The following is a 26,193-nucleotide window of genomic DNA, read 5'->3' as shown; positions in this document are numbered from 1 at the left end:
CTTAAATATCCCTGGGAGAATCTGGGAAGACTTTACAGAGAGATAGGTTTTAAAGCATCAAAGTTTTCCTGGAGTTAAGTGGGAAAGGGGCTCAGAAAAAGGAAACAGTGTGGAGCTTTCCAAGTTTTGGCCTGGTGCGCAGGTGCTTTCTTCTCCCACTTCATCTCTTTCCACTCACTTGTCACTTACACTTCAGTCATATGGAACTAATTGTAGTTCACTAGGTTGCTCTTTCCTCTGAGCCTTAATTCATGCTATTCCCTGTATTTGGTATGCCTTGTTCCCCTGATTTCCTTTAACCTGGCTAATTCCTGTTTGTCCTTTAGGTCTCAGCTTAAATGTCACATCCTCTGGGGTGTCTTCCCTGAGCCCCTGCCCTGACTCCCCAGGTCTGAATTAGGTGCCCTTTCTGTATGTTCTCACTACACCCTGAACGTTACTTCTTTGTAGCACTTGTAAAACTACTGAAATTTCTTTGTAGTCTTCTATATTTTTCACTAGACTTAGAGCTCCATAAGGGCAGTACTGTATCTTATGCTATTCCCAGGGCCCTAGTGAGGCTTGGCCTAGAGTAAACCTCAGTAAACATTTGTTCGGTGAATGAATGACTCTAACAGGAATGCTGACTGCAAAGAAAGATGAAAAGAGCAGGTAGCTGGTATACTTTCTCTTTCCATGTCCAGCATTCTCCTGGTGTGCAGCCTGCAGATGTGGAGGAAGTTGTCGAGAAGGGTGTGCAGATCCTTGTCATTGGCCGAGGGATGAGTGAGGCCTTGAAGGTAGGTATTGGTGAGCACAGCATTCCTGAGGACTTCTGGTAATCTCTTGGATCTTTACCTTAGAGACATGTCCTTCTTGGAAGTTCATCTCTATATATCATGCACCCTCATTTTGCTGAGCCAGTGGATGGCCCAGGATAAAACAGTGGCTGTGCACTATTCTTCCTCATCAGGGTTGGACTCTCCAGTCTCTAATCATAGGCCTGTGCTGTTTCAACTATTTTTCAGAAATTCCTCAATCCTGGAATTTCTTTTAAGCTCTACAGCTATCAATATTTGGCTCTTTAGATTTTTACAGTACTTTCCATTTTTACAGTACTTTTAATTTTTCTTTTCTTGGGCACATTCAAGTTAAGCCTTTTTCCCCTTTCAGAAAAAGAAAGTTTATTTTTATTGTACTTATAGAAATAGTACATGCTTGTTGTAAAAGAGTCAATGCAGAAATGTAGAATTTAAAAGGTGAAAGATTTCCCCTTCCCAATCGTAACTGCTCCAATGCTCTATGCATCTGCAAATATATACACACTTACACATACTGATATACATGTTTTTACATAAATAGGATCACTCTATACATATTGTTCCTAACTTTTTATTCACTTACATTATTGCATTACGGACAGCCTTTCACATAAGTTTACAGAGATCTACCTCATTCTGTCCTTTATATAGATGTCGTAAAATCCAGTTCCCTACCGATGGAGGTGCCCTTTATTTATATTTTTTAGTTTAACCTAGTTTTTTCCTCCATTAAAATGATCCCTATCTGTAAGACTACTGTTATTATAAAATTGTTCAAACATATAAAAAAGTAATGTAGGGCATTTTAAAAAACATTTCACTCAGAGCTCCTTCTGACAAGGCAGAGTCTAATTAAAATCTATTTAAAATAATATTGAAGACAAGCCAGAGTTGAGAAAATATCCAATAATAGCTGCCACTCTTGAGAATCTTTTATATAAATTCATTTACAAATATTTATTCAGCACCTTCTATGGGGCAGACACTACTCTAGGTACCAGGGACAACAAGCTAAACAAGGCAAACAAGGTTCATGGCCCTCAGGGATAATAAAAATGTAGACAATTTCAGATCATAGTAAGTGCTGTGAAGAAAATGGTGACTTATGAGGGGCTGCTCTAAACGGGGTGGTCAAGAAAGGCCTTTCTGAGAAGACATTTGAGCTGCAGTGTACATACAGTCATAAAACTTCATCCTCACACCAACCCTCTGATTTTAAGTATTATTATCCCCGTTTTATAGGGGAGGAAATTGCAGTTGAAAGACTTTCAAAAGGTCTCTTGGTTAGCACATAGCAAAGTTAGAATTTAGACTCAGGTTGGACTGACTCAAACATTTAACATTTATCTGGATTTGAATCAGTCAGGTTGGACTGACTCAAACATTTAACATTTTACATACCTTAGCTGAATTCATTCTCATACCAACCCTGTAAGCAGGTATTGTTATCCCAATTTACATACATGGAAACAAAGGCTCAGAGAATTTAATTCACTTACCCAAAGTCACAATGCTAGTAAGGACTTAAATTCAAGACTGTCTGACTCCAAAATTCATGCTCTTTCCAGTTTCCATATCACCTGAGCTGTTGGCACATGTTTCATGGTACTTCTGTTAACTTCTTAGAAGCCTTTTTGCCTCCTTGGGATTCACTGCCAAATTCTGGACTGGTGACACGCTGGGTGATTGAGGAGTGATGGTTGTCACTGTGCAGTTCTGTAGAATATACTTGCCTCATAGCAGGAAAGGAAACCCTGGGGGCCTTCCCCCCTGATTTACTCATCTTTTTCCTTCTTCCCAGGTACCCCCATCAACCGTGGAATACCTCAAGAAAAAAGGCATTGATGTGCGGGTCCTCCAGACAGAGCAGGCAGTGAAGGAGTATAATGCCTTGGTTACCCAAGGCATCAGGGTGGGAGGGGTCTTCCATTCCACCTGCTGATGGAGACTTAAGAGAATAAATCACTAAGCAATGATGCCTGTGACTGTCACTCTTACCTCTGTCCACTCCAGCCCCCCCAAGCATTTTTGAACAGCTGCTCGTGCCAGGTCCTGTGCTAGGCTTTGGGATGCATGGATGACTTAGGCAAGGTCCCTGTTCTGGAGGGTGGGGGGGTGGGGGCTGAAAATCAGGGGAGGAGACAGAAGTTTACAAAAGTTTAATATTGTGGCAAATGTTAGGCCAGAAGTAAGCGAAAATAAAGGCAAAAATAAAGAAAGCCTTCTGACTTGAAGTTTGAAAGCCAAAGAAAAGTTTCAGTGCATTAAAATCACATTGCAATTGATGCTTTGGAATGTTTAATCATCGATTCAACCAATTTTTATTAAGTACCTTATATGCCAGGCACTGCTATAGGCTCCAGAAAAACAGCAATAAAAGTCTTGTGCTCATGAAGCTTATATTCTAGTGGGCAAAATAAACAAGTAAACAAATACATAATATAAGTAGAATGTTATGAAGAAAAATAAAGCAAGATAAGAAAAAGAGTGATATGGGCTTCCCTGGTGGTGCAGTGGTTGAGAATCCGCCTGCCGATGCAGGGGATACGGGTTCGTGCCCCGGTCCGGGAAGATCCCACATGTCGCGGAGTGGCTGGGCCCATGGGCCATGGCCGCTGAGCCTGCGCGTCCGGAGCCTGTGCTCCGCAACGGGAGAGGCCGCAACAGTGAGAGGCCCGCGTACCACAAAAAAAAAAAGAAAAAGAAAAAGAGTGATAGGGGCTATTTCAGATATGTGGTCAGGGAAAGTGTCTTTGTGCAATGACATATGAGCAGAGCCCTGAATGAACTGAGGCAACACTTCAATAACAGTAAAAGGAGCTATGCCTTGATACTAGGGTTCTAGGCAGGCTGTTCTAACTAAACCTGAGCCTTGCCAGACAGTTCTCTCTGTCTCAGATTGCCTCAGTATAAAATGATGGGGCTGGACTAAATGCCTTTTAATGGTCCCTACTGGCATGGATAGCCTTTGCTCTATTAAATACCAGGTGGCCTTTGTGAAGCCTTAGAATAGACTGACAGAATTATAATAGTAATCAGAATTACCTTATTTTTCATTTTTCCCCCTCTTTAAAGAGTTATGAGTATCAGCTTTGGTGTCAAATAGCCTTGACTTTGAACTGTGGCTTTCACGGCCACTCACTGGTTGGGCATTTATTTAATCTCTCAGAGTTTCACTGTTCTCATTTGTCAGAGAGGGATCATATTAGTACCTGGAGTTATCACAGGTGTTAAGTTGGGTAATTCATAGAAAGTCTTGGCACATTGCCTGGCATGTAGTAAGGACTCAATAAATTGAAACCATTGTCAGTATCTTTCTCCTAATGGGGCTCCTGTGTAAAGCTAACTGGTTTCATTTTATGGTTCTTAATATATCAGCTTATAATTTCATAGATTCATAGAATGTTGGAGCCCAAAGGAATTATCTACTCTATTCTCTCATTTATTCAGTAATTCTGTTTTATATTCATTTACTGAGAGTCTCTTACTAATATTCTTATGACCAATTACTGCTGGATCCTAGGGGTACAGGAATGATATAGTTCTTGCCCTCAGGAGTTATGTGAGAGAGAAACAAATAAACAAGACAGTAATGATACAGTGTGTTAACATTATACTAGTTACAAGGTCCAGACGTGGCACAAAGGGTGGACTAACTTATCCTACCAGAATGGGAGGAAAATTAGGGAAGACATCACTAGGGACGTAACACAAGTCTTGAAGAACAAGAAGAGGTTCATTTATTCACCAAACATTTGGGAACTCTTTATTAGGTATGGTATCTATCATGGTCATAACTAAATAAAATTGCTCCACCCCAGCCCTTGTTGAAGCCACAGCCCAGAAAGCTGATTTTTGCTCCACATGATCCTGTTGCCTGACTGGCCCCACTGGGCATCTGACCTCAGGACAGCCAATCCGTAGACTGAACAGCAACTTAAGATGTGGCCTGGCAAGAAAAGATGAGCTAAGCCCACTGGAATGAAAAGTGATCTTCCTAATTTCTAAGCTTACCCAGCAAGAAAGTGGCAAAGGCAGGATTAGAACCCAATGCTGTGTCTTGATCTCTTTCTACCACCTTAGGAGGCCCATGGGAGAGAGATCCTCACAGACCTGAGACTCAGCCTAGAGGTCTGAGAAGATCTTGCTCAGTGCCCTTTCTACAACCAGCCATTTGTCAGATGACAGGATGTTTCTAGATCTCAGTTCCCTCCGCTCATAAAGCCAGACACTTATATAGCTAGGAAGAATGTTTGATAAAATTTAGACTGTTTCTCTGGTTGATGCAATAAAAATTTTTTTTTGTCAAATGTAAGATGAGACAGCTCCAGTGGGTGTTGAATTAGGTGTGGGTGTAATCAATGTTCCTAAGTGAGTTGTCTCTACATTAAACAGAACTTAGTACAAACTTCTTTGAGACAGAAGTACCTGACAGTGAGGTTATTAAACTTTGTATAGAACCTGCTGATAGCCCCTACTTCTGAATCTGTTCTGCATGGTCAATGCTGGAAATTTGCAGAGCCTGGAGAGAAGCTCTTTTTCCATGACACTATACTTAGTCCCATGTCTTAATCATTAAACCTTTTGATTCAATTTGTAAGTTGCTTGCACAGCTCTCACTCTGCCCACACTTAAATTTCTTCTAGCTTGAGCGGTTCCTAAGACAAGCAGTCTGCCAAGTGCTAGGTGTGTACCTTCTCCATAATTCTGTTTGCTGAGGTCAATCATGTCAAAGCCAAATATAAAGTCCTTTCAGAAACCTGACTCTCAGGGCTGGGTTTTGCAGGCATGTCATGGTACTGCTAAACTTGCTCTGGATTCACGGACTCATTCCTTCTTTCCTTGCCTGGTATGTGCCAGGAGCTATGCTGGGGATACAACACAGACATTCTTACGGTCTAGTTAGTCACAGACTGGTTGGAAGAAACAGACATGTAAATATGCAGTAACGATGCAGAAGTTTCAAACTGGCACAAATCTACCTGGAGACAGGTTTTGTTTGTCTCAGAGTAATTTTAACATTTACTTTATTTAGTTACCAAAATTTTTAATGTGGTTATTTTTCAAATGAAAATGCAGGTTTCTGACTTTTCTGGAAGAAGCAGAAAATCTGACATCACCAGGCCCATACCTATGAACAATTGAGTGGAGCTGAATAGCAACTGCCTTCTTCTAACAGAGAATGTGCCGATTCCTCAAGTCTCTGTTATCTTCTTCCAGGTCACTTGACACCCCCCCCCTTTTTTAATTTGTACAAGGATTATTATTTTTCATAATTTTAAAAAATACATTCATGAAAATTACCTAGGATGCATTTATTAGATTGACAAAGCCACTTGACCCCTTTTTTTTCCCTGCCTACCTGCTTCAGGGGTTGGCATTTGTGAACCTGCAATAAATACCATGCTTGAAGAATGTATAGGAGGCTGTGCAACGCACCAAGCCCACAGGAGACACAGATAGGTTCCAGAATGAGGCTCAGTCCTGAAGAATGAAAAGAAAAGAACCATAGGAGACAATCTGAAGAGCACATTCCAGGGCTGAGCAAGTGCAAAGGTATGAAGCAAGAGAGAGCATGGTAAAGTATTGGGAATAACTACAGCTAATTCTCTGGAGAAGTAGAGAATGTTTGGGACACAGAGTATGAGGCTGGAGAGGACACAAGGGGCATAAAGAGCCTTCAAGGATAGGAGTTTAGACTTTATCCTGGGGCCAGAAGTGACCCACTTAAAGGGGTTTAAAGCAGGGGAATGGTGTGATCAGATCCAGGTTTTAGAAAGATTACTCTGGCAGCTGTGTGAAGAGTAGACTGAAGGGGATAAGATTTGAAGCAAGCAGCTCATTAAGAAGCTAATCCCATACCTTAGGAGTGATGATGAAGGCTGCATCAGGACAGAAACACCGAGTCAAAAAGAGAATTGAAACATTTAAGGAAGCAGAATCTAAAGGACTTGATGGCTGGTTTTATATGAGGCGAAAGGATAGACTCCAATGTGACACAGTTTCTGGCTTTGACAAGGTACATGGTTGGCCGCTGAAAAGGCATAACAACAGATCCCTGTCATGAAAACCATATTAGACTGAGAGGCCTGGGTTCCAGACTTGCTTCTACTAACTCAGTCTTTCTGGGCTTGCACATTCACTTATAAATGAGGGTGCCACACCGGAGCCATCTTTATGCTCCCTTCCAGGTCTTTGTCAGAAAAATCAAGATTCTCAAAATTCACAGAGAATTCAGAGTAAAAGGAATTTAAAAGGTTAAGCCCAACTGCTCATATGATACTTGAATTCCTTTACAACAATCTTGTCAGGAGCTCGTTCAACCTCTGCTTGAACACATCCAGCATGGAAAACTCCTTATCTCCTAAAGCAGCCCATTCAATTCTTACGCTCATTAGTGTAAGAATAAGGCTGCTCCTAATGCAGCCCATTCAATTCTTAAAAACTCATCCTGATACTAAGGTAAATTTTGCCCCTTCGTGTTTCTCCACCTTTGGTGGGAAAAGTACTATTTTGGGTTTTAAGACCTAGGATCAAATCCCGCCCTTGCCCCTTAGGAGAAAGACATTACCTCTAAGTCTCTGTTTCCCCACCTGTAAAATGGGGAATGACCCAGAAGGATTTTCATAAAAGGAGTAGTGTTATCTGAAAAGGATTCAGCATATTCTTCCCTTGGAAGGCTTTCTATAGCTATGGCATCAAAGGCTCAGTTAGCAGCGATGAGTCTTGATGTTTTCATCTGTGCTTCAACTCAGTAATCATCATTAGGTGCTTTGTGTCAGGGCCATGGTATGATTCAGCCTGGCTTTAAGCTTCATTTTATCTCCAAGGCAGGCAATTTTCTTTAGGGCATCTGTTGACACATGAGAGCCCACTGATGGCACAATTACTGAGATGTACTAAACAGGCAAGCACACTAGAAAAGTAAATCCCATGGAGGTGATCTTCTTCCCTTAGTCCCTCTATAGCAGTTATAACCTCCCAGAGCCAGACTGCCTGGGTTCATACTGCAGCTCGTCATTTACTAGTTGTGTGTCCTAGGCCAACTAGGCAGCACCAACACTATAGTCATCAGAGATGGAGTTCACAATATTATTTCTTATAGTGGATCCCTCTTTCTCATAATCCTGGTTTCTTTAAATTCTCTGAACTTCAACTGCCTTGTTTATAGAATAAATGTAACAGTACCTACTTCATAGGGTAGTTTTGAGGATTAAATGAGTTAATTCATGTAAAGGGCTTACAACACTGCTGGGCACACATTAGGTATATTAAACCAAAAGTCAAACATGCCTGAATTCAAATTCCAGCTCTGCCTCTGAGTAACTGTACGCTCTTATTATTTTTATTCGCTTTCCAAGTACCAAATATGATCAAGACTGGCCACAGATTCAGATTTGCCAAGCATTATTTAATTAAACCCATTCAACAACACTTAAGGTATAATTACCTCTGTTTTACAGATGAAAAAACTGAGGCACAGAGAGAAAATTTGAAGGTTCTTTTCCATATGGTATAGCTCAGGCCTTTGGAATCATCTTGGATTTGAACGAGGAAAGGCATTATTACAGTTTTCCTACCAGTGACTTAACCTCTTAGTCTCACTTGGCTGTTGCAAGGACAAAATGACAGGTAAAGAACATAGCACAGGCCCTCACGTGGTTCACATCTCTGGAGTCTTTACTGTTCTTAGACCCCCGCTGCACCTTCAGCTCACACGCAGCTCCAACGCTGGAGTCATCAGAGAAGTAGTGGGAAATGACTTTGTTTCTTACACTGGGTCCCTCTTTCCCATAATCCTGGTTTCTTTTGTAAAATATGGCCCTTCTCTCATATTTTTTCTAAGGATAATGGCAGGCAAGATCAAGAATTTCCCTGAGGGATGAAAGTGATTCATTCTTCAGCTGTTCATTCAGTCCCTGGCCAGCTATTGCCTGAGTTAAGGAAGGAGACTCTCAGCAAGATAACGAAAGTCTAGGGCCCTTCAGGAACTGTCGGTGGTGAAAAAGCACAGCTGTGAAAGCTGCTTTGGAGTTGGCCCTGGCAAACAGACTATTGCTTTAAGAAATAAGATTATGGCTCCAATAACTGGTTCTTTGGAAGGGGCTAGAAAATTGGATCTTTTTGTTTCACACCTGAAGAATGTAGGCCTGCGGTATAAATGTTGAACCTATAGCCACACAGATTTCTTTAAGGACCAGGGACTAAAACAGCTTGGTGTCTCAACTTTACTGGGAGCAAGGCTAGGGAGGTAGGGGGTGGGGGATGGGATAGACTTGAAGGTTTTTGTTTTCTTAATGCAAAATAATTTATCCAATGTTTGATACCAGATGAGACTATAAGGGTCACATGTTCTTCCTTATGCCTATATACCATGTCCAGGTGAAATGCTCCAGGCTTCTGGCTCACTCTGATCCCAAGAAGGGCCTTCTAGGCCACGGCTGTAAAGACTACTTGTGACTCAGCGCCTTGCGGGTTTGGGCATTATGTAAACTTTTACAGACTTGCTGAAGGGGATGGTGCCCTCGATGCTGGTTTCCACCTGGGATGACATCTCACCACCCTCAATCCAGGGGGATTTTGGAATGCGTGAACTGGAGTTGTAGGCCAGCAGCAGTCTCACTTCCACCTGACACGGTTCTAGAAAAAAAGACAAAAATCCTCTTTGATGGGGCAACGCCTAGGAATTGGGATGAAATGTCCAGTAAAAGCAACATCAAAGATAGAAGCAGTAGGGTTTCAAGAACATTTCTTCATCTGTCTGCATCCTTCCCTTCCCCCATCAGCATACAAAAACACTTTTCCAGCCTGAATATTGTGAGGCTGTTCCTAAGCCTGCAGATGTACTGCTGCTTCTCTGCCACTGCCACCTCCTCCTCCGGTCTCTTGGGCTCCCCACAGCTCAGAGCCATGCTGCTGAGATGTTCAGAGAGCAAGCTAAAAAGGCCCTCTTCCACAGAGACCTTCCAGCCTCAAGACAGAGGGTCACAAAGTACATGCATGTGGCCAATTCTTGTACCCAGATAATCATGCTCTTTCTGCACAGCTGATCTCAGGCCTGAGGGCTACATGCACAGTGGACTCTACTGCATTAGCAGAGAGGAAGTCTTTCATTAGGAAATAGTTCGGACAGAAAACTCTCACTACTGAACAGGAATATATTTCAGGGACCTAAAATCACGTCACCGAACCTTCCATTCTTTCATGACATGACATTACAATACTGATCTGGTGTCTTCATGTGGCAGGCCCCAGCAAAAATAAATAAGACCTCCCTCAAGTTGCTGTTTGGCTGAGGAGGCAGAGACAGTTGCACTGGAGCACAGTGTACACTCGAGTCCGTAAGAAGTACTGAGGAGGGAGCTTAGGAAGGCTTTGGAATGGAACACCTGCTCTGTGCCAAGCACATAACCCCAAGAGTTCTTACCCTGCCACACCATGAAAGAAAGACTGTCACAATCCCAAAAAAGTCCCAAGACTCTGAGAGGTTCTAAGTGACTACCCAAATCCACACCAGTGACAGAATTGGAGCTCAGTTCATAAACTGAAGCAACTCATCTTTCTATTCACCATGTGGCTTCCATAAAGAAGGGGGAGAGGATTTCAGAAAAACCTAAGGACAAGTGCAGAGGCCAAGAACACCGCTAGCTTGGGTGTCCTCCTTGAGTTTATGTGACTGGGTAATCTCATGAAAGGTGCAAGTATTAAAAATGAGCCCAAGGCTAAGAGGTTTACAGGGCAGGAATGAGGGCTGGATGGATCTAAATGAACAAGGGCAGAGGTCCCAGGACTTCTCAATGCCTCCCCAGATGTGCTCCTGGTTACTTCCATACTTCTCCCTAGGGATCAGAATACAGACTAGATTGCTGTCCTCCAGGAAGGGAAAGGCTGGCAGGCAACCAGAGCAACCTAGCCAACCCCAGAGAGCAACCTCAGCATCACCTTTTCACATGGGGCCTTTTACCAGCCTGGAGTATATCTGTAATGAAACTAGCACTGCTTTCTGGTACTAGGCTCCAGTATCAGCTCTCCCACTACGCTCTCCTTTCTTGTCCTAGATGGCTATTGCCAACCCGTAAACCACAATCTAGCCCTGGCTCTCACAGCACTTTCAGGAGCCAAATACTGGTAAGGTCAGAGGACTAAACCCAGGTCAGAGGACTAAACCCCATCTGGTCATTATGCCTTCTCTCACCAGCACGTGGGAAGAGTGGCAATTCAAGCCACTGCCAGCAGCGGAAGGGAGCAGGGAGAAGAAACAAGAGGGAAGAGACTGGGAAAAAGAGACAAAAGATCATCTGGGACAAATCATGCAACCTATTTATCATGCTTGGAAGACTATGTCTTTATGAGGTATATATTATTACTCCAATCTTAAAGGAAAATGAGATAGAGAGGTTAAATAACTTTCTCAGGATCATACAGCAAGTAAGGCAGAATTTGGAAGCTCATCTATGTGACTCAAACCTTGTGACCTGTCAGCATTCTGTCTCCCAAAGGAGAGGCCCTTGGTAGGGATCTGAGGGACTAGATGGAGGAGACCCTTACCAATACCAGGCACCATCTCCTGGATTAGGAGAAAGAGGTGCTGGCACCTTCAGAATGAGAACACATTTCACTTTGGTGTCCCAGGTCAGATGGGAGGATGGTACAGTGAAAAAAACAAGGGATTTAGGAGTTAGGAAATCTGTGTGCCAGCCTCAGTGCCATTACTGTTCAGCTACATGGGCCTCCACTTATGCATCTACAAAATTAAGAGCAGAATACTAATTCCCACCACAAAGTTGTCTAAGAATTAAATGAATTTTAATTGCAAATTTAAAATCCTATATTCAGTTTTTATTATTTGTTGAGTACCTACTCCATGTCAGGCACTAGGGACACAGAGGTTAAAGATGACGAGCAAGTTCCCTGTTCTCAAGGAGCCTACATTATAATTGGAGAGAAAGTCAATAAACAAATGAGAAAACATCTGACACTAATAAGTGCTGAGCAGAGAATTAAAACAGAGATTTGTAATTGTGACTACGTAGCAACCTCTCAGAGGAGGTGATCCTGGATGAATTATAATTCTTCAGGCTCAGGACAGCCCAAATTGTAGGCCTGGTTCAGGCAATGACCTGCTGTGTGACCAGAGGCAAGTCAATATGCCCCTCAAAACCTTTCAAGCTCTTCTGAGCTCTAACATGCTGTTTTGCTTCCCTCAGTCTTGACCCTGCAAAACAACGCTCTCCCACAGCATTTCTTTCCCCATGTCTAGGATCCCTTCACCACAAGAGATTAAAATAAGGAACTCTATGTTTCTGTGGACTTGCACTGTGGCAAACAGTGCAGAACATTCCAGGCAGCAAGGATATGGACTGAGGGACACTCAGGGAGGCAGATTCTCGGTACGAGCATTGCTGGATATGCTCCCTCAATTTTGTCAGGCCCGCTGGACCCCCAAAGGGGCTGCCCTGACACTCAACAGCACCATTTCTTCTTTGTGAAAACTTTATAAAGTCACCTATACCCACCTAACACCCTTGACAGAGGAAAACCATTAATAATGGCAATAAACAGTTACTCATGTATTCAAAAATACAATGAAAGAAAATTCCAGAAGGCATCCACCTATTTCTAAAATAAACCAAATGTGGTGGTATTGAACACCTTCTCCAGTAACAACCATGCTTCTGAATCACCTTCAATGATTTAGGCAACACCACCGAGGCCAATTCTCTCCCACATTTTAGGTTCTGCAGACTGAGTCTTTTTCAAAGTTTCCAAAGCAGCCTTACAGGCTTTGGAAGTGTAATGTCATTGCACTTGTATTCTCTCGTTTTATTCTTTACAAATGAAAGAAAAATACTTATGTAACCTCCATGTCTTTTCTCAAATTATCAAGGTTCTCCTCAGTTGCTGTATGGGAGGGTAAAATAGGAATAGATCACCTTACTTTGCATTACCGCACAAACCAGCCCATGTGGGAAGGGAAGGCAGGAACAGTTGTCATTTTACTTGTTCTGGGGGAATGAACTGAATTGTTCACATACAAAAAAGAGTGATTTTAAATTTCTGGTAAGAAATATAAAACTGTTTAATTTCCAGACAGAGCAGTCCTCAGAATTAAGTAGTAAAGAATTGTTATCTTAATTTGGAAGGTGAGGAAACAGATTCAGAAAGGAGAGTAGCTTGTCCAAGTGTACACAGCAAGTCAGTGGCACTGTTAGGATAAGAAAATAGTCTCCTGGTGTCCAGCCCATGGTTCTTTCAATGAGACTCCATTCTACTGTAATCTCCTTTTCATCTTTTGAAAAAATCTTGTGCCGTGTATAATCAAAGCAATGCAGCAAATTAGTCTAAATGTACCCAGTTTGAGCTTTCAAGCTCCTTAAGAAATCAAGGTCAACCCTCAGCAGGCCTGGTTCAATCACGTATTTTTCAAACTACAAAAAAACAAATGCCTTGGCCCACTGACTCCTTACCTGTCCAGGCAGTGTGGGAGAGGTACACCTGAGTGATAAGCCGGTGCCGCCCTGGGCCGGGATTCCGAAAGTCTGCCGGCTTAGGGTGGATCATCTGAGCTTGGCCATCTGGATATGAGACCTAAGAGGTGACAGAAATGAGAAAAAGAGGCAGAAGAGCCATGAGCTTTTAACAGAATTGCTGGTGACATCTGCTGTGAACCCCAAAACAGGAGGAAAAGAAGACACTATCCTTCATACAAAACTGCTCCTGGAGGGGAGGACAACACTGTCGAAATCTCTCTACCCCCTCCCCAGTACAAAGCAGTATGTGATAAATGTTTCCTGAATTCATGGTGAATGAGTGACAGGAATAAAGTGCCTCTATTAAGTACATGGATAGGTTAAAATATTAATCCTGATGTGAAAAGCCTTCTCAGACACCCCCATCAGGATGACTCTCCTTCCTCTGGTTCCAAATCATATCATGGCCCAGGATCCATCACCAACTACCAAGGATTAAGAATAATTCTGTAACTCTCCACTAGATCATAAGCAGTTAGGAAGCTGTTTATCTATCTCTTTCTACAGAGACAGTGCTCAGTGCTCAAATCACTGGCCAGTTCTTCAAATCTTACAAGCTGCCAAAGAGCTCTCCTCAACACCCAGGGGGACCTCACAGCTATCTGTGTAGAGGGCCTATTATTATATACTGCACAGTGTACAAATGAGCTAAATGAACAGTGAAGCATATCCTAGAAACACATAGGTCCTGGGCTATACGAATACACCGATAGGGGTAAAGTAGGGACCACACAGGTCTTTCAACTTTGAAACTCTGGGGAGGCATGTCTCAGCCCACCTGCCCCATAATTTCATCTGTCCGGAAGTGTTGGGGCATGGTAGCTGAACTGGACAATGCTTTCCTACTGTCAGAGATGTCCCATGACTGAGCAGCGAGTTCCCCATCTCCCAGCCTGCAGAGGTAATCCAAACAGTCTGGCCATGCATGTAGTAGAGCTACTCTGAAGGTGATCTTTCAGTAGAGTGTAGCAGATGATCCTTAAATAATCTATACCTGCAATCTCATTTATGCTCAATTGGTCAGCAAACTTTTTCCAAGGACAATGTGAAACAGGGGTTCTCAACCCTGGCTGCACATTAGAATCACCTATGAGCTCTTAAATAAAAAATACTGGTAGTCATGGGCCCTACTCTCAGGATTCTGATTTAACTGGTGTAGGCTGAGGCCCCGTGCATCAGTACTTTTAAACACTTTCTGTATAATTCTAAAGTGCAGGTAGGGTGGAGAACCACTAATGTTGGGGCTGAGAAATAAAACATTGCCCACCACATCAGGAAACAAAGGATTTCGGGCCATCAGCAACCACAGCCGCCCTCCAGCGGTGAGCCCTGAGGGAACTCAGGAAGGAAACAAGGAATGACCGCAGTCATCAGACTGCAGCCACCCCAATGGTGCAGCTTGAGGAAACTCGGGAAGAGGAAACACAGGATACTGGCCCCAGAGAGCTGAGGTGCATATCAAAGGAATGATTTCAATGAGTCCAGACTCTTGCACCTTCCCTTATGTAGAAAAGTGCTAAATTCCTTAACTTGAGATATCTAGTTTTCTTTTATTAACAGTAGTCTTTTGTTCCGGCTACCTGGTGTTGTTGCAAAAACTCCTATATATCCTGGTTTCCCCCTTCCTCTTCGGAAGTTTTCTCAGCATTTATCTGAGATGCTGTCTCCCAGGCTTACAACAATCTATACCTGCAATCTAAAAACGTCTGCCAAAAAAAACATAACTCTCAAATTCTAGGTTGTGCATTTTTTTTCGGTAGACAGGGGAAAACAAACCAACAAACAAAAAACTGCCGCCCAACAAAACTGCAGCTCAGAGTTAGTTCTCTGTAGGTCTCATGATTTATAATAATTCCTGCTGGGAAGCCAGAAGATTTTTTTCCTCTACTGTCACCATAGGCAAATAATAACCGTCTTCAGGGCCTGATTCATCCTTACTCTCTTCCAGGAAGCCAACCCTGCCTGCTCCAGGCTATTTTTCTGTACTTACTGCAGGTGTTTGCATCCCTAATTTTTATTCATATTCCTTCTGCTTGGAATACCTCTATCCTTTACTCTTAATCATTCTTTATCTCATCCATGTAACAGTATCTCCACAAAGTCTTTCTCTTCCTTAGTCACACTCTACAAATTAAGGGCTTCTCCATAGTATTCTTTATAATTTATATATATATACACACACACACGTATATACACACACACACATATGTATATATGTGTGTGTGTATATATATATATATTTTTTTTTAAGTATGTTGCAGAATGTTTTTATAGCAGCCAAAATTGGAAATAACCCTGTAGGGGAGAAAAATTAATTTCCCCTCTACCCTTCTAGGTTCTTGGCTGAGACCCTGCTATAATAAAAGGCAGATTAACAGGAGAAAAACAAATAGAAGTTAATAACAAATATGTCTCCTCTATATAAGGAAGAGACCTAGGAAATGAGTAACTCCCTGAAACTAACCAAGCCATCACCTTAAATACCATATTCAGCAAATACAAAAGACAGATATTGAAGAGGAAGGGAGCCTGTTATGGGAGGTTATCAGGTAAAACACAATAATCAAGGGTACGAGTGTTATGCAAATTTAAGTTGGCATAGTCTTCACTGATATGAGTTTCTAGAGATTTAGTCTTGCTTCCCTTTCTGGTACTTAGAGGGAGATACCTTACAAATGGAGATTTCCCTTATAAATGTAAATTTCCGTCACAAAAGGGCAATTCTACTCTGTTTCCAGCCTACAGCCTCTCAAAAATAATCATCCCAAAATAATCCTTAGGCCAAAAAGGCTTATTTTGGGGTGGTGTATTATGTTCCTCTTCATTCTTGCCTTTGAAACTTCTAAGAAGCTTCACAATCCAGAAACTAAGTCGGTAGATCAGTCCATTATCTCACTGAACCAGTCTCTTAGTCTTTCTTTTTTTTAATCTTTATTTTCTTTATTTATTTGGTTGGTTGGTTGTGCTGGGTCTTAGTTGCGGCAGGCGGGTTCCTTAGTTGTGGCTCGCGGGCTCCTTAGTTGCAGTACGTGGGCTCCTTATGTAACAAAGAAGAGCCAAATCTGGCTACATGTTGGACCTGTTTCTTTTACTTTAACCTTTGCTTTCCTGCTCTTGTTCACTAAAAGGATACTGTCTATACATAATGGCCTGCCTCTGGGAACCCTGTCCCTCTGCCTGCATGTTAAACCAAAGTGCCTTTGTTGGGGGAAGCATCCTGACCCTGTCCACCTGTGGATGGCTGCAAGAAAGAAGAAATTAACACATCCCCTCCCTGAGGCTAGCCATTCCATGGGACATTTGCAAAACTTATGGCCTTTTTACTTTACTTCCTCATCTCCTCCCCCTCTCTGTTCTATAAAAGAAACTGGCATCCAAACCCAGACACTAGTCTGCCATACGGCTTTCCGAATAAAGTCGTATTCATTGCCTCAACACCTCATCTCCCGATTCATTGGCCTGTAGTGTAGTGAGCAGAGAGCTTGAACTCAGTAACATTTAGTTGCGGCATGCGGGCTCCCTAGTTTGAGGCACGTGAACTCTTAGTTGCGGCATGCATGTGGGATCTAGTTCCCTGACCAGGGATCAAACCCGGGCCCCCTGCATTGGGAGCGCGGAGTCTTATCCACTGCGCCACCAGGGAAGTCCCATTCTCTTAATCTTGAGAATAGGTCAGGTTATTTAAAAAGTTAGGTCTCATTTCAGGAGGCAGTGTTGCAAGTGGCTCCCAAAGTTAGATCTATGTTGTGTGAGCAATCAGGATTTAATAAGAGGCCATAACATTCTTAATTCATCCTGTGCCTGTCTGAACTGATGACTGAACTTCTGTTTTACAACTGCCTGTCCATTTGTCTGTCTCTCACTGAAACTAAGCATCCTCAGGGCACGAATTCTGACATGCTTGACTAGCACTTAGCATGTGCAGTAGAGTAAGCATGGATGGATGGAAGGGAGGGAGGGAGGGAGGGGGTGTAAATGGGTAGGACTTTTAGTGGGGCTTAACTACAGACTGTTAAATTGCTTAGTGTCTATACTGCATCTCTCCTGTCTCTCTAGTACATCCATCTAACTTGGAAAGAATACTCCCTAGTGACTGCTTTTTCCCCACCCATAAACTGTATTCACCAAGCTGACCCACCCACAAACGGAAAAGGACTTATTACAGTTTGCTTATAGCCCTGAAAATACCAAGTCTTAACTTCACATTGTAAGAATAGAAGCGGCCCTGTCATTTAGTGAACCCTTACTGGGGACCAGGAACTTTATACACATCACTTCATTTCAATGTCAACTATTCCTATTTGTCAGTTGCAGAATCTAAAGTTCAGAGTTTAAAGTAACTTCCTCCAGACCATACTCAGCAGTAGAGCTGGGATTCACGACCAGGATCTTGTCCATAAAAACTTATCTCTTCTCTCTCCCCAGTTTCTGGCCCTCAGGTAGAGATTACAGGGGTGCTAAAGTTATAAGTTCCAACACAAAGTCAGTTTAGAAGCTCCATGGGAACCAAAACCTGACAGACCTGGACCTTCACAGTGCTCTGAGGATCCTGCACATGTTCCAGGGTTGCATCGACATCCAGGGCCACCACCAACCCAGATGTAAACCGCAAAGGGTTGTCTGACTCGCCCGCTGGCTCAATAATGGTGGCTGAGGCTTTGTGGATCTGTAAGCAAGAAGAAAATACGATTCTAAAGCCAGGTCATCTCTGGGTAACAAAACATGATCCTTGCCTTTCTGTCTCCTTATCTAATGGGTGGACATATGTTAGTCAATCAGAGGAAAGGCCCTAACCCAGCTTCTCCACTGGTCAAAGAAGATCACCAAGATGAGCAGTTTTGGATGCTCTCTGGATGGATTTCGCCTGAAGGGGTATGACACAGACGCTGACCTGCTCTGGAAGGGGGAGGTGTAAGAAGGTACTCTGCCGCAGCATGGTATGTAGAATTTTGACCACTTCTGCAGGTTTGGATGTCATGAGTCGGGGCATGAGGTCAAGAAGTTTGTCCACAAAGCTGTCCTGCAGGTGGGGCAAATCAGCGATGAAACACCTGAAGGAACAAACAGAAGCAACTATGCATTCATTCACCACAGGCTGAGCCCCAAACTTCTGCCAAGCCCTGAGGTAGGAAAAGTGATGAACTGGAGGAGTTCATGGTTACCGAGGAAAGCCATGCACCTATGTAATTATGCTGTAGTGACATGACCATCATTAACAGCCTTGCTTATTAAATACCTATATATGCCAGGCATCCTCTTAAGTGTTTTACACTATCTTATTTAATCCTCCCAGCAATCCTGTGCATTGTTAGAATTATTATGTCATATTACAGATTCATTAATTAATATAACAAATATGTCTTTAGGCCTTACCAAGTACTATTCTAGACACTGGGAACATTACACTGAGCAAAAGAGAAGAAAAAGCCTGTCTTAATGGAGCATCACTGATAGGAACATTGAGATTCAGAGAGGATAATGTTGTACTGAGGCTTAAAAAAAAGTTAAGTAACTTACTCCCAGCTCTGAATGATTCCACAGTACTCTGCTTTGTAGAAGGAGATAATCAAAAAATATTTCACTGAGGGGTGATATCAGTACAGGGTCTCAGAGGCTGAATTAAGAAAGAATGTGCAGCTCTTAACAACAGATCCTCATCTGTGGCAAATCAGAGCTGTCATCTTTCCAAAAGTCTCTCCAACCCAACTATGCAAAAACAGACTCTCCACCTTAAAGAATCTAAAACTATGTCTAACTAAATCAGTTTGCTGTACACCAGAAACATATACAACACTGTAAACCAACTATACTTCAATTAAAAAAAAAATCTAAAACCAAAAGTAAGGCATGGACTTCGTAGAGATTTGAAGTCAGGATCTAAAGAATCAAGCTAGATTGTATCATTTACTAGAGAGCAGCTCCTATTGGTGAAGAGTAGTATTGCAACTCAACCCTATAGGAAGCCATCATCACCCAAATGAAAAAAGCCTGAAAAGTGTAGAGTCATACAAACCTGTAGAGCCAGGTTTGGTAAAGTTCATGGGGGTAGAAGCAAGGAGTGAAAAAATGAAATATTAGACTTAATACATATTAGATTTTAAAATCCTATAAATGCCTTCTTCCCAGTATTGTATCGCCAGCATACCACAGGTCACAGTCAAGGTCACTACCTCAACCCCCATTGTTTCACCAAGCCTTCCACTCATTGACTGCATCTGTTTTACCTGATTTACTTCATAATGAATTCTGAGAAAACATATCTATGCTACAAAATAAAAGCTACCTATACAATGATGGAACAATTTTTGTAGATTAGAGAGAAATACGCAAGTTTAAGAACCATGGTGAAAAAAAATAGACAAGTTGTGATTTTTCAACAAGAGTTTGAGTTTTCCCACATAACATTTGTCTTTTTCTGGCCCAGCTGAGTGCTAAATCAAAAAAATTCCTGATGTTTTTATTATTATGCTGTATGTTTAGCTAACTTAAGAAGTTTATATATCAGTAAAGAAAATACAGTTATCTCTCAGTATCTGTGGTGGATTGGTTCCAGGACCCCTTGCAAATACCAAAATCTATGGATGCTCAAGTCCTTTATATAAAATGTAATAATACAGTCGAACCCTCCATATCCATGAATGCAGAACCCATGGATACTGAGAGCCACCTGTATACAAATTAGGGCACACTGCATGTATCATAATAGCTTGGCTGCATGGGCTAAACCAAAGATTCTGGCTTGTGATTGCTCTTGTTTCCCTGTAAGTATGATCTCTACATAACCAAGATTTAATAAGCTAGAAGGTGATGAAATACTTACCTCTGAAAAAAGTCCACTTCCTGTAAAAATTTTTCACACATCCCAAATAAGGGGTCAACTCTGTAGAAAAGAAAAAACAACAAAACAAAAACCCATGTAATTTGCTTGTGAAATCTGAGAACTGAGGAGTAAAGACCAAAGTTCCAGAAACCTGAGCCCACAAGAAAAGATGATAAGCATATTCTACTATAAAAATTATCTGTAAGAGAAATAGAGGACTCCTAATGGACCTAGGGGGAAATATTTGCCAGGATCCCAAGACCTAATTAAAACACTGCAGTACCCATTAGGCTCAATGTACATTCAAAATCAAAGACTATCACAGGCCACACTTGGCACCAGATTCAGTAAGGATATAGGACAGGAGCACAGCTTACAGGCAGTGCAATGTCATATTCCTCCTCTGCAGGAGTCCTTGCAGCAGCCCATTCAGCCATCTACATAGCTGCCTGGGAGCTCTGACCTTGCCACTGACAGCTCAGGTTCAAGGAGATGAGATCTACATCAGGCGAATGTGGAGACCATCTTCACTTAGAAGCCTCATGCTCCATTGGTGCTAATATCTCTTGAAGTAATCCAAAGGCATACCTTCCAGGGTCCCCACAGGGATATGCTCAGTTACAAGAATCACTGCATTCAATGAAGCCCAAAGTTATGGTGTCTGTATTAGGTAATTATAGTTCACTGATAGTTCCTTCTAGTCTACATGTAATTTTCTCAGAGAACATTTTTATCATAGCAGTGTCACCTAGTAATAGAGTTGATGCGATCAGCTTTCCAGGGAATAGACCTGGAAACCAAAGGTCAAATTCTCATGCAGAAGGGGAAAAAGTTTTGTTACTACTTTGCACACAGACACAGACTATATGCTTTCTTCTCTATCTTGGCTTCTTTGGTCTCGTAGTACTTAGAGTATTTCATTTCTGTAAAAACTTAAATGTATACCTAAATAAGCCAGGCAACATGCCAGGCCAATATAACTTACTAATCACACAACAGATCTTTCCTTTGATCTTTGTGCATTTTATTTCTTATAATTTCTGCAGGGAATGTTCCACTAATTTTCATTAAAATATTATTAATTGAAGGAGTAAAGTTCCAGTGAAGAAAAAACAAATACTCTTTCCTTATATAAAAACATGTGAGAGAATGGTATCAAGGTTCTTAATAACCGAGTCAAGTTTTTCTACTAAACTATAAGCCCCGTTAGAGTAGGGACTTGGTATAATTCATCATGTATTTCCTGACACAAGCAGCTATGCAATAAATATTTGTTGAATGGATAAATAAATGATAAATGGCAGATGAAAATGTACTCTACAACCAATATTAATTTGAATTATTTTCCTAAAAAGCAGGTAGCACTTGAAACTTTAACTCTGACAACCTACTAGAAGTGGAACTGAAATTTGCTGGTGAGGTTAACCAACCAAAGACCACCCAGGATGAGAGGGCTGGAAGGGAGAACTCCAGCTAAGCAGAGACTGAAATGAAAGCAATTTGGCCAAGTAGCACCTTTTTTGGCTTGCTCACATATAACCAACTTGGAGAATTTCCAAGCAGTAAAATACAAAAAGATTTGGGAACTCTTCCCCAACCCCCAAACAGTAGCCTCACCTACACGGTATGTACATGAAGTAGGCCTCTAGCACTAAGAACCCCCACTTTCAATGTAAGAGTGAGGCCCACTAGGGGAAACCGATCATTAACCTATAACTGTTGGGGAAGCCTATACCAGTTACCAATTTAAACTAGTCTAAACTTTCACTTCTAAGTATTCAAAGACAATGAAAAATTATTAGATGTTATAAGGATGATAAGGAGCTGTAAAGGAGACCAAGCAGACCCAATGAGGTAATGTCTAGGGAAGAAAGCACAGAAAGCTTTTTTTTGAATTCTAATAAACAACCTGATTAAGATTTAAGAGGAGATTTGAAAGGATATCACATTGATAAAGTGAGAAAAACTGTTACAAAAAAACGTACACAAAAGAAAGTACACTTGGAAATAATAATAATGAAATCAACTCAACAATTGAATAACACTAGAATGAAAAATGATGAAAACTGAAATGGTAAATTAAAAGAGTACGTTGAGGAATTTACTCAGAATATAAAGTAGAAAAAGAAACTGAAATTATGTGAGAAAAGATAAGATATAGGGAAAATAGATCCAGAAGATACAGTATCCAGTATGGCAGACTGGAGTGGATGGAAGAAGTAGTAATTAAAGAAATAATAGAGGGAAAAAATCCCTGAGATAAAACAGAGCTGAGATTTCAAAGTCCCATTAAAGGTCAGTAAGAATAATGAAAGGAAATACATAACTAGACATATCCTGATGAAATTTCTGAATTCTAAAAAGAAAAAGAAAAGTTTACAGCTTTGAGCCATGAAAATTAAGCTAACTACAAAGGAAAGAGAACCAGACAAGACATCAGACATCCTAACTGTAACATTAAATACTAAAAGGCAACATAGCAATATTAACAGAGTTCTGAAAGAATTCCAATTATGTATGAGAGCAAAAGAAAGGCAGTTTTAGATATGCGAAGTCTCAATGAGTATACTACTTATATACTTACTCTGAAAAACAATACTAGCAAATGTGTTCCAGTCAGATAAATAGTGAATTAGAACAAGGAATTTTTTTTTTTTTGCAGTACGCGGGCCTCTCACTGTTGTGGCCCCTCCTGTTGTGGAGCACAGGCTCCAGACGCACAGGCTCAGCGGCCATGGCTCACGGGCCCAGTCGCTCCGCGGCATGTGGGATCTTCCCGGACCGGGGCACAAACCCGTGTCCCCTGCATCGGCAGGCGGACTCTCACCCACTGCGCCACCAGGGAAGCCCAGAACAAGGAATTTTAAAAGGCAATTGTGATACAAAAAGAACAGTGGCAGGTAAGCTGGAGCTAAATTATTTTGATAATGTACTTATGAAGAGTAATGCATATTTTAAGAAAGAATTCTTAAAATAAGAGATACGTTAAAAACCATAATCCAATATATTGGACAGCACAGGGAATTATAGCCATTATCTTATAATAACTCTTAATGGAGTATAATCTGTAAAAATACTGAATCACTATGCTGTACACCTGAAACTAATATTGTACACCAACTATACTTCAATTTAAAAAAAGAACAATCTGAAACTAAATTCTAAATTATTTAACAGCATGAAACAATCAAATAAAAGTACACTAAAACTTTCATTCTGATTAGATGTGGTCTTGATAAAGATGATCATAAATTCTATTTTCTAATGCTGAAAAATATAAGGTCAATCTGTTTATTAAAAATATAAGGGTAGGGGTTCCCTGGTGGCGCAGTGGTTAAGAATCCGCCAGCCTGTGTAGGGGACACGGGTTCGAGCCCTGGTCTGGGAAGATCCCACATGTCGTGGAGCAACTACACCCGTGTGCCACCACTACTGAGCCTGTGCTCTAGAGCCCGTGCTCTGCAACAAAAAGAAGCCACTGCAATGAGAAGCCCGTGCACCGCAATGAAAAGTAGCCCCCACTCGCTGCAAAAAGAAAGCCCGTGCACAGCAACAAGGACCCAACACAGCCAAAAAAAAAAAAAAAAAAAAATATATATATATATATATATATGAGTAAAAATACTATTTATACAACTAAAATGAGCTAACATTTGTCAAGTGTTTACTCTTAATGTGTCAGGCAGTATTTTAAGGGCTTTACATATAATAATTCAATAATCCTTACAATAACCCTATGACAGAGAGGCAAGTACTCTTATTATCCCAGTTTAACTTATGGGAAACAAACTGAGACAGAAGTTCTTAAGTAACTTGTCTAAGGTCACTAAGTTTGCAAATGGTGGAGTCAAGATCTGAATCAAAGCAATGAGGCACCCCAGCCCTCTTAATCATTATGTTCTACTGCCTCTCACTTGAATAGGTTAAAATTAGGGTACAGAACATTCAAACCCCTAGAAGAAGAAACAAAAAGAAACAAAACAATCAAAAATTTCCATCAAAAATCAAGGAAAAAGAAAAAGAAGCAGGAATGCATACAAATGGAAAATATAAAATAATATAGCATGAGTAAACACCATATATATTGGAATCTTTATATAATGACATGGAAATATGAAATATTATATTGTTTGATGAAATGAAAATATGGCAGAACAGCCAAGTATATTATGATTCGATTTACGCTAATATACACATTTATAATCTACACTTTTAGTCATTTGTTTTACAAGGGGTAGATTACCAGAGAACAGAATGTTCACTTAATCTGCAATATTTAAAGTTTCATAATAATCATATATAAACTGAAAAAGATATTTATTTTCTTTAAATAAAAATGTGTAGGGGCTTCCCTGGTGGCGCAGTGGTTGCGCGTCCGCCTGCCGATGCAGGGGAACCGGGTTCGCGCCCCGGTCTGCGAGGATTCCACGTGCCGCGGAGCGGCTGGGCCCGTGAGCCATGGCCGCTGAGCCTGCGCGTCCGGAGCCTGTGCTCCACAACGGGAGAGGCCACAGCAGAGGGAGGCCCGCATACCACAAAAAAAAAAAAAAATGTGTAGATGCCATCACAAGCACCTATCTTTTCTCAGCTGTGACTGGCACATAGTAGGGATTAACATTTGTTAAATGAATGTATGGCTATCTCTAAAATTAAATCACTACCTGAGTTTATCAGGTCGCTATCAAGATAAGCAAAGAAATAAATACAATGTTCCTTTTAATGTATTTTTCAGTGCTTACTTAAACACTCAAATTTATTTCTCTACACTATTTTTAGGTTGACACAACTGGTGGACTGAGCATCAAATGTGTCTCCTGTATGATAACGAGTTTCCTAAGTACTATATTATATTAAATCCATGGTGCCATTATTCTTAAGATGCACCTTTATTTTATGAAACACCAAGAAACAAAAACACTTTCAAACTATGGCACACCATCAAATATCTGATTTCAGAGAAGTAAAATTTTTAAATGTGCATTTTAGAATCAATGAAATATAGCAATTCTCATTATCAGAAACTCTAACAGCTACAATCATAATGAGCTCTTACTATGTACTATGTACAATGCTAAGTGCTTTTACATGTATTATCCCATTCATTTTTCATGGAAACCCCATGAGATAAATGCTGTCATGGTTCTCATTTTACAGACAAGAAAACAAGGCACAGAGAGGCTAAAAAAAACCTGTCTGTAATCAAACAACAAGCAAGTAGAGAGGTCACGATTTGAACAAAGTAGTCTCACAGCACCATACATTCTCATAATTTGTCTTTACTGCCTAAGATAGAGCACTAGTCCCATCAGAAGAGAAAAAAAAGTGGTTCTGGCACTATATTTTTAAAGAAATCTATCAAGGACTAAACAGAATGCCTTGTTGCCAGATGAAGCCCTATGTTGTGTTGTAGGCAATGGAGAGCCACCAAAGGGTTTTTCCAGGGATCTAATCTGATCCAAGAATGTAACTTGGAATATCTGAAAAAATGAAGAGCTTGTATATCCCTTAGGTAGTCTTTCCTAAATATTATTTCATGCATCATTAACCTTGGTGAGATCTCTGAATGCAGTTGTAAGTGTCTTTAAAAGGACTCAGCCACCCTTTTTCACCAACCACACATCTTACCCTCGAGCTGTCCGTGCTGTTACTATAAGTTGCAAGGCTTTGGCCTGCAGCCTCATGTGATGGATAATCACCACCTGCTTGTTCTCCACGCCACTATACATGAACTCCATTTTGTAGGTTTCTTCCATGATCTATAAAGAAAAGGTAAGTAATAAGCAGCAAAAATATCATTATAGTCTTACTTAAGAGCAAAGAGCAGCACAGGATTCTAAGTGAAACCAGATCTGAACAGAATGCTTTTTTTAATGCCTATGCTTTAATTCTGAACTGAGATTTTTAACTGCCCATGTTGAGAGAAATTAGTGTAATTTGAGAGAAATTAATATACATGTTGAGAGAATAAATTATTTTGTCAATTAAAAAAACAAATTTTCGGGCTTCCCTGGTGGCGCAGTGGTTGCACGTCCGCCTGCCAATG

The 26,193-nt window shown here is 41.1% G+C and overlaps 2 protein-coding genes across 4 annotated transcripts in view; one reads left to right on the top strand and one right to left on the bottom strand.

Moving 5' to 3' along the window:
* Window positions 1-2,773, top strand: part of AAMDC (adipogenesis associated Mth938 domain containing) — a 33,990-nt gene extending 31,217 nt beyond the window's left edge. For both annotated transcript variants that reach the window (XM_007107241.4, XM_007107240.4), the window contains exons 3-4: window positions 684-779; window positions 2,602-2,773. In XM_007107241.4, coding sequence (XP_007107303.1) covers window positions 684-779; window positions 2,602-2,742 — 237 coding nt within the window. In that variant the 3' untranslated portion in view covers window positions 2,743-2,773. The remainder of the gene's footprint in view (window positions 1-683; window positions 780-2,601) is intronic.
* Window positions 2,774-8,167: 5,394 nt separating this feature from the next.
* The window catches only part of INTS4 (integrator complex subunit 4), a 121,761-nt gene continuing 103,735 nt past the window's right edge, over window positions 8,168-26,193 (bottom strand). Inside the window, exons 17-22 of one of the 2 annotated variants that reach the window (XM_007107239.4) lie at window positions 25,776-25,906; window positions 20,151-20,210; window positions 18,222-18,381; window positions 17,853-17,996; window positions 13,268-13,388; window positions 8,168-9,440 (exon numbers count right to left, since the gene is read on the bottom strand). In XM_007107239.4, coding sequence (XP_007107301.1) covers window positions 9,262-9,440; window positions 13,268-13,388; window positions 17,853-17,996; window positions 18,222-18,381; window positions 20,151-20,210; window positions 25,776-25,906 — 795 coding nt within the window. In that variant the 3' untranslated portion in view covers window positions 8,168-9,261. The remainder of the gene's footprint in view (window positions 9,441-13,267; window positions 13,389-17,852; window positions 17,997-18,221; window positions 18,382-20,150; window positions 20,211-25,775; window positions 25,907-26,193) is intronic. The other variant, XM_007107238.4, reaches the window with a different exon arrangement.

The sequence above is a fragment of the Physeter macrocephalus genome, chromosome 16, assembly GCF_002837175.3.
Source record: "Physeter macrocephalus isolate SW-GA chromosome 16, ASM283717v5, whole genome shotgun sequence".
NCBI lineage: Eukaryota > Metazoa > Chordata > Mammalia > Artiodactyla > Physeteridae > Physeter > Physeter macrocephalus.
Note: the sequence above shows the minus strand (reverse complement) of the source record. Positions and strands in the feature narration are given on the sequence as shown.